A 9428-nucleotide genomic window follows, 5' to 3' on the forward strand; every position below is an offset into this window, starting at 1 on the left:
CACATACAAGTTGACATCCATCACTTTTTTCCCACTGAACTAGTATGAACTGGTGACAAATAGTCTCACACACATATACAAGTTGTCGCTTGAGTTTCATTGACTAGAGGCCCACAGTTCCCCACTGACGGGCACCAAGTTGTATTAACCTGGGATAAATAAGTAAAAAAAGAAAGAAATAAAAAAGACGTGGAGAAAAAAATAATAAAATAATGTGGATGTAAGGAAAGTAAAAGGGTACTTGAAAATATTAGTATTGGTTTAGAAAATAGTAGTAGAGGAGATGGTACAGGAGGAAGAGATATTAAAGTAGAAAAGTGGCAGGAAAGGAAGAATTGAGGAAGCAACATAGGAACTTTTTAAAAAAAGGGATTGCAAAAGATGTGGGGGTAAGTGGAGAAGATGCATTTTTTATATAGTCTTTAGAGAGGGGTATGCTTTGAAAAAGTTGCAGATAGTTTGGTTGGGAATCTCACTCACAGGCATCTAGGTTGTTGGAATATTGTTGGTACCCTTCTGGAGGTGTTGACACTGTCTCCAGACCAGATCAGAGAGTTCTATAAATTTTATACTGAACTTGTATACCTAGAAAGCTGACCTCCATCACTCTTTTCCCCCTCGACTAGTACGGACTGGTGACAAATGGTCTCACACACATATACAAGTCTAACATGTCTTCTTAGATGGGATCTGTGGCTCAAGGATTGTTGCCACCTGTTGTGGAGTTTGGGTTTCTGGTTAACGAAACTTGATGAAACAATTTTTGGTCCACTCACTGTTATTCATAACCGAAACCTTTGTGTTGGGTGATTTCGAACAAGCAAGGCACAATAAAAGGGTTAGGTTAGTGATTCTTGACCTTTTTCATTCCATTCACCCCTCTGGGATTGGCCCTTCTTATATATTTATTTTTATTATGTATCTACTCATGTATTTACTTGTTCCCCCTCACCCCAAATTAATGATTCAAGACAAAATGCAAGTAAAGATACTACCTTTCTTTTATTTAATGGTTGACTGGCAATGGTTCCCAGGTTGAGAACCACTGGGTTGGACCAAACTTGATTAAACCCTTTCATTCCTCTTCAGTTATGGTTGACACCAAGCATTTTGTTTAGTTGAAAGAGTAAATGTTGATCCCAACTTGGCTGTAAACTGTTACAATATATATATATATATATATATATATATATATATATATATATATATATATGATATAGTAATGCTTAAAACTTCAGGTTTGTGTATATTTATATATATGAAACTATTGGACGTATCACTAAAGGAAAGCTGAAGAGTCATCTTGATAAAATGAGGGTGGTGGGGAGAAGCATTGAAATGTTTTCAGAGTTGATATACAGTTGGTAGGAGTGGAAGAGGAAAACCAATGAAATAGAAGTGGTGTGATGTGTGAAAAGTAGATTCAAGGAATGGGCAGAGGATTGTGAAGGGAAAGTTGGATTGAAAGGAGGGAAGGGTGGTCAAGGGAAATCTGGAAAAATCAAATAAGGAAAATGGACTTGGTGAAATGCTTATAGGATTTTCTTGTAGGTTTGTTTTAACATTGGACAAGTGTCGTAGTAGATGTACCCTTCCACTCAAAATTGGAAGAAGAGGTGCTGTAGAAAGAGAAACGTGCAATCTGATTGTAGTGCACAGGAAAGAAGTAAAGCTCATTAGGTCTTGTCCCATTCTCTTCAGTTATTGTACCTAGATAAAAATTTATGCCTTGTTCCAATGTGGACAATCACTTTCACCAAATATCTTACTTGTATTGATATTTGTGTAGAATGGCAATGTGAAATGTTTCAATTTGTTACCTTGATCTCATTAAGCTCCCCCCCCCGCAATCAAGGTATCTTGTGTTGCTATAATTCATCCTGTTCAGTAACCTGAACATTGCAGTCACGTCACCTCTCTCTTTGATCTTTCATTGTTGGTCTAATGCACTTAGTCTTTCATTGTATGGATTATCTGCCCAGCTTGGAACCAATTTTGTTGATGTTCTTTGTATCCTCTTGGTCTTGCTTATATCATTCACTGGAACAGTAAGTTGTGTGTGTGTGTGGATTGCTTATAGAAAGGAGCTGCTACCATGCAGTTCTGTCACCCCATGAAAAAGGTATATTTGGTAAGGATGAAGTGGGTAATAAGAAAACAATATGCATGAAGTGAAATGATAATAAATGCAAGTAAAATATGGTTGCTGGGTGAAGAAAACTGGAGGAAATGAAAGCTGAGGAAAGGTTTAAAGTTTGAGGTTAATATAAAAGTTTTTATTTTACTGTAAATGCAGCAGTTGTCTTGGAAAATGGGGACTGGTGATTGGTTTTCTTGGGTGAAAGTTGAAAGAATCTGGAAAGCTTGTTTGCAAGCCTAGTTCTAAATCAAAAGGGGAAGGCAGAATTCACTGTCATTGGATTTGAGGAAATGGGCATGAACTGAGTTGAGGAAGAAAAAGACTAAAGAGTTAACATAAAGGTGGTAAGATAAAAAAAGTTAAATTATATAGGATTATTTAAATGTGGCAAAATATTACAGAAAGTATTTGGAGTGTCATATTTTGAAATCAAGGTGTCAAAAGAGATTGTAAAAACTGGAAGAATCTCACTAGTAAGAGTTGTAAAAAACTGAATCTTCATTGTACAAGTAAAAGTGTATTAGAGTTGCTATGGCTCATATATGGGAGATCCGTGTGGAAGTAGGAGAGAAACAGGATAGTGGCATAGGAAAAGGCATGTGGCCTAGTCTTTAAGAAAATTAAGGTAAAGGGATAGGGTAAGATCTTGTTGATTTAGAATTTATGTAGACTGAGAGGATGGAGAGTAATATAATCATGTGTAGATGTGGCAGAAGAGGGCTGATATAAGAGAATATAAAATGTCAATTGATGAATGTGTATACATTGATAAGAGTGAGGGAATATATGACGGGGTATATAAGGAGATTAAATTTGATGATAAAACTCAATTGGAAGGTAGTATTTATGGGAGGCAGTAAAACATGAGCAGTACTGTTATTTGAGACCTGAGGGAAAGTTTGAGATAGGTAGTTGACATTAGGTTAAAAAATTAAATGCTTTGTCTTGGAAATCGTATATGCTGTTATGAGAGGATATCAGAGGATGCAAAAATTTCTAGGGAAAAGACTTTGAAAGATAAAAAAAATTCTTAAATGGTATGAACATACAAAGCATACAAAGAGGGTTGGGGTTGGGGTTGGGGTTGGGGGTAACCGTGTCAAATGTATGTTGGGAGAGTGGGGAGGGTGCATAGCCATACATAGAGGAGAGGTAGAGATCCAAATGGAAAAAGATGAGGAAGATTGTTTTTATATTTTGATATAATTTTTAGGCAGGAGGCCGTCTGTGTTTTTGAGACTAGATATTCAGTACCATAAGTGGTAGGTGGTATATCACATTTCTAGGATGGCACCAAAGGAGACTTGACACTCTTAACTGGTTTTTCCAACACTTGAAACCAAAGGAAGGGCAACTGGGACCAGTTTCTTGACCCTATTTTGAGTTGGGAAAGAAAAGGAAAGTGGTGTGGCTTAGGTGGGGGAAGAAGTTGTAGAATTGAGAAGTGGATCAGTCTAATTGGTAACAATGTTGATGGGGGCTACAGTAGAGGGGTTTATTTGAAAACACTACCGGAAAGAACATTCATGGTGGCAGTAACTATAAACGAGGCTTTCAATAAAGTCCCCAGGCTAACCTGTACTGTGAACAAAATAATTTGAGACAGACATTCATGATAATGACGAGAACAAAGCATTGAAAGTAACAGGATGCAGTAAAACCATCCCAAGAAAATGTTTATGTATACTGATCTACTAAGAGGGCATGAAATTGATAAGCACCCAGTTCTATGCTATATGCCTCAATCCCACCCATCCATTCCATCATAGGACATGAGCACAATGAACTGAGTGCAGATGAAATGCCTACAGTATGCTATACAAAATTCTACAACAACCTACCACCTTCTCCATGTATTGAAAAAAATAGTAATAAACAAGTCAAATAGAGTAAAAGCTATGTAGAAAAGGCATTCACAAGTCACAAAATGAATGATCAGAGACTGACAACCAAAATTCCTCCACCCAGCAACCTTCCTCATTAGAAGCAAAATCCACACTCTTGACTGCATTGAGTAGGTCACTATCCAACCCATTCCCTGGAACAGAAAGTGGCTGGAAAGTGGTGCAAATCACCCATACACTTTAATGTCTTAATCCATGTGATCACTGGATCACTGGTTCTTCTGTGTTGTGCACCTCCCATAAACTAATGCTTTGGAGTTAGTTGAAAGTAAATGGGCAAAAGTAGCTGATGAGATATACATTGGGAGTGGGTGACAATGAGTTGGAAGAAAGTTCAGGAAGATAGGCTGGAAAAAGTGTAGAGCTTGGGGTTGTGTTGCTAGGAGTGGAAGTATATTGTTGAATGAAGGAAGTAAGTGTTTGGGAGGGAATGAAGTGTGTCATGAGATGTATGAGTGTATTGAGATGAGCACTGTGTGTGCAGATGTGTAGCTGTTTGGAACACTATGAGGACCAGAAAATTGAAGAAAGAAAGGAAGATGCTGGACATATTTGAGAATGTGGGTTTGGTGGGGGATACAAAGCTGGATAGAGTGAGAAATGAGGTAAGCGGGGTTTAGTAAGCTGGCAGATAGGTTTGATCAAAAGTACTTAGATGGTTTTGGGCATTAGAAAACAGTACTAGAAAAAGGTGTATAAAGCTAAAGAGGGTAAAGTAAACATTAGGGGAAGACTGAAGATTAGGTGGATGGATTGGGGTAAGGACCATTGGTTGAAAGGAATGTTTTGAGCAGGGAAAGGAGAGTGGTTGTTACTGAGAAGTTGATGCAGACTGAATATATTTCTTCATGTCCGATCAGCCAATACTTGAGCAGATGAAAGGGGAGGATTGCTTTATAATGGAAGCTGTGGGGTTAAACTGGCTGTTGTGCTCTGCTATGGAGTTGCTGCTTTGTGTTACATTGCATCTGACCTGAGTAATGGTGGGACAGGGATGACCTTTCATTCACAAGGAGCCAAGATGGAAGGGACAGCAAATTGTTTTGGATGGGTGAAGGTCAAATGCATACCGAACTCAACCACTCCCATGGCAAGGGGGAAGGGCATTTTGTATGGTGGTGTATATTTTTAAAGTACTGAGTTATTCGTTTTCCATGGTGTGCAGTTTTAATTAGTAGTTAACAATATGTTGGAGGGATGTGGCAAGAATAGCTTCATACATCGGTGAAAAAAGGGAGTGTTCCTGTCAAGTATCCAGTAACACCTGACAAAAATGAACACCACTTACAAGCACATGTTTACATATGCACATATTTACACCTAAGTAAGTGCACAAGTAGAAATGCTACTGCTTGTGATACATACCCAATACTGAGAATATGTGAATTTGAGAAAGTTTGTTTACTACAGGGGAAGAGAAGGCAGTGTTGGTGTCTCATCTCTCAAAAATTGAAACTTGTTATAATAACCACTCCATTTTAGGAATGTCCTGACAGTTCCCCAGCCTAAACCAACACACACACACACTCACTCACTTGCTCTCTCACTCTCTCCCTCCCTCCCCCTCCCTCCCCCCTCCCCCCTCTTCCCTCTTCCCTCACTCTCCCAACCTACCACTCTCTCTCCCCTCCATCATTCCCTATCCCTCTTTTATGTGTGTCTCTCTCCCTTCCTCCATCCAATGTAAGCCTTGTAACCCCCATCATTATGAGGCTCTTGACCTGAGCGAACACATTGTCTGGAGTAAATTGAACAAAATCTGTAAAAGTGCTGACATTGCATAGGTTTTACATAAACTTAGCTCACCAGTGGAGGAGTTATAAGCTGAAGAAAATCATCCACTATTAATGAAAACAAAATTTGAAGGTTACATCATTATGAAGAGATTAATGACCTGTTTTTATTTGTTTATTTATTGCATGCCCTGGCATGTTTTTTTTAGTGCTACTATGATTTTCAATTGGTACAAACTTTGGTTTGTATTTCAGTTGCTTGATATTCTTCATGGTGGAAGTTTTCCAATATTCAACCTGTAATAAAGATTCTGCAACTGTCCTTGAAGCTTTTAGTTTCTCTAGAACAAGAAGATGCTGTAGCATAACTCCACATAAATTTCTCTTGCATCAGCAGTATGGTTTTGGCAGAAAATATTATACTGGGGCTTAAATCCAAGATAGTTTCTCTTGTTAAGTGGCATTTGGGCTAGACCATCTTTTCTTGTTTCTTGGTGGGAGTTTGTTGTGAGTCGGGTAATTTCTTCTTCCCTCCAGACTCCATGCCAGTACAGCAAGGTTCTGAGTTCTACCCTGAGAGGTTCTTTGAGATGTGGAGACAAAAATGTGCCTTCCACAAAAAGGAAAAGATAGTGACGAATGTGTGTTGTTTGTGAGAAAAAAAAAAAAAAATCATGATGATTGTGGTGCTTCTTCTGTTTGTAGTGTTCAATGGTTTTGATATGTTGTAGACTTTTAGACCCATCTATCTGTACTAGATATCTCTACCTTTTATCCTGACCATGATAAAATAGATAGATTTATTTGGCAAAGAATCAATATACATGAAGTGCAGATAATGACAAGAACACATAGTTCGAAATAATAATTGCAAATTGCCGAGGATAACACCAGGCATTCTTGTATCAGCCCCCCGCAGTAGTGAATGGGTTGTGCGACATATCTTGATTGGCTGTATTCATCTATTCAGGTTGCTGACATGCTATTTCGTTTATTTTTGTGGCATCCCCCTCGATACAGCAGGGGTTAATGGTAATTTCTTGATGGGGTTTTCTAAATTGAGATGTAAATTTTGCATTTTAGTTATTTCTATGGTGTGACAATTAAAATGCCATAATGTATTACAAAGGTAAAGCATGCTGACATACCTTCATGTCTGAGTTGGTTGGTGAATAGAGATAAATACAAAGGCATTATATTATTTATGAAATGACTCTACAAAATTTATTTGCATTATTCATAACAAACTATTATGTGATGACTTTTTAATCACTGACTACAAACAAATTATTTGCAGTACTAATAAGACTACTAAGAGAGGTATGGAAGGCAGATGTTGGAGGGAGTTAACATGAAGGGGCGACCTAGGATGAGATGGATGGATGGGGTGAAAGGGGCTTTGGGGTAGAGGGGACTGTGTTGAGGAAGGACAGGAGAGGACTGAAGACGGGTGAATTGAGAATGGTTGTATATGGATGATGTCATGCACAAGGTGGAATGGGTTGGGGATGGGGTGTGAGGTAGTATGTATGAGAAAATTTTGATGCAGCCCAAAGGGATTTCTCCCAGTCTTCTTTTCTGCATGGGGGGGACTGAGAGTGGGGGGGGGTCGCCGATTTAATGAAGCGGCCTTGCTGTGGATGTGCTGTGTCTTGCGACACTGCCTCTGACCCAGGGCATTGGACAAGATGCAGGGATGACCCGTCATCCAGGAGGTGCCAAGATATAGGGAGGGTAGAGGGTGGAAGGGAGTGGAGTGTTAGGGATGGAATGGGTGGGAATGGTTTTTATGCCTTTGTTTTTTGGCTACCTCCCTTATAAGGGGGAAAAAGCCTTTGATATATGTATGTATGTATGTACTAATAAATTGTTAGAAGTGGGAATTTATGATTCTGTGGCTATGGATGATGTATTCAATTGCCTGATGCTGGAAGGATGTGTCACATTTTGAGTTGGTATTCATCTCCCATTAATGAAGGGAGAGTCTTTAAAGCAGTCAATGCTTTGTGTGCATTTTTACTGAATACTATTTATTCATTTTATATATATATATATATATATATATATATATATATATATATAAATGTATAAATAATAAGTATAATATAGCTCAGTGTTCATGCAGAAGAAAATGGCCAACTGTTTTAACCAAACAACATGGAAAAATTATCAAACTAATTTTGGTTTCAGACAAGTGGAAAATCGTTTGATCAGACCCCAGAACACTTAAATTTTTCTTTGGAAGATTGGATGAATTCTTGTAAAATGAATGGAATATGAACAGGAAAAATTGTATCTGCTTGAATGTCAGGCTTATTTTATACACACTATGGATGTTCAGAACATGCATACATGTGCGCACGCACACACACACACACACGCACACACACACACACACGCACACACGCACACAAGGCATTTTCCCCCATGCAGTTGAAAAGGACAATATCTCCCTCCCTCTTTTCCTCCTTCCCCTTCCCACTCCCCTCACTTCTCCCCTCTCTTCTCCCCTCTCTCTCCCCTCTCTCTCCCCTTTCAGCTAACCCTATCCTCTCCCAGTTCTTTCCATTCCCCTCTTCATCTACCCTCCCCTTAGTCCCCTGTGCAACATTCTGTTCCATTTCCTTACCTGACACTCCCATGCATTTCTCACCATCCCTCTTCATCTACCCCTTTATCCTTCCCGACCAGAGCCCTTAATCCTTGTCATCTAGTTACTCTGTTGTGCTCTACCCTGTTTTCTGATCCCTTCTTCCCTTCTCGCCCTCTAGCCGTTCCTGCCCTGGTTACCTCCCTCCCCCCCCCCACCCTTACTCTCTACTTCGCAGCCCCTTCCCTCTCTCTCTCTCTCTCTCTCTCTCTCTCTCTCTCTCTCTCTCTCTCTCTCTCTCTCTCTCTCTCTCTATCTATCTTTCATATCTCGAAACATGCGCGCGCACACACACACACACACACACACACACACACACACACACACAATGGCAACTGGTTTATCTGAAATATATTTCACGAGGCAAGAAAGATTGTTAACATTTAACAAAAGGTGGGAATAGAACTGATTCGGCAAGTATTGGTAACCTATAGTTCCATCTGCAATGTTTAGGGATCGTATAGTCAAAGGGATGAAAGGAAAAAAAAGCAAAAAAGGCAAAACCAAAACAAAAGAAATTTTGTTTAGACGTCGTAGTTTCTGGGTTCTAAGGCCGGGTTTTCGTCGTTCTAGGGCTTGGCGGCGCGGAGGTGGGAGGTTGTAATGATGGGCCGTAGCGAGGAAGGCGTAACTCCTCTTCCTCCACCTGTCATTGGAGAAGATTCCAGGGCCGCATCTGTAAGCGGCGGCGGTGCCGGCGGCGAAGGCCCGACACTGAGCCTCGCGCCCCTGCCTTCTTCGGGTAACGGAAGTGGCGTTGGGGAGTCTTCGTCGTCGTCGTCTGCTGCTGCTGCTGCTGCTGCGTCCCGGGGTGCCCTGACGTGCTTCTACTGCTTCAAAACCTTCAGGTTCTCCATGGACCTCCGCCGTCATATTCGTACACACACGGGAGAGAAACCGTTCCAGTGTCCCTTCTGCGTCTATCGCGCCGCGCACAAGAGCAACGTCCACCGACACATGAAAACGCAGCACACGCATCTGCTGGACTCTGCTGCAGCCTC

The 9428-nt window shown here is 40.3% G+C and overlaps 1 protein-coding gene across 28 annotated transcripts in view; it reads left to right on the forward strand.

The window, feature by feature from the left end:
- Positions 1-9428, forward strand: part of LOC143035883 (uncharacterized) — a 241077-nt gene that overhangs the window by 54428 nt on the left and 177221 nt on the right. The window contains exon 6 of one of the 28 annotated variants that reach the window (XM_076203016.1): positions 9001-9428. This exon is cut by the window's right edge and continues 216 nt beyond it. The exons of the other annotated variants lie outside the window; for them this stretch is intronic. Coding sequence (XP_076059131.1) covers positions 9001-9428 — 428 coding nt within the window. The remainder of the gene's footprint in view (positions 1-9000) is intronic. 28 annotated transcript variants of the gene reach the window in all.

Source organism: Oratosquilla oratoria, chromosome 19 (genome assembly GCF_046742065.1).
Source record: "Oratosquilla oratoria isolate Oo_2021 chromosome 19, ASM4674206v1, whole genome shotgun sequence".
In the NCBI taxonomy this organism is placed as follows: domain Eukaryota; kingdom Metazoa; phylum Arthropoda; class Malacostraca; order Stomatopoda; family Squillidae; genus Oratosquilla; species Oratosquilla oratoria.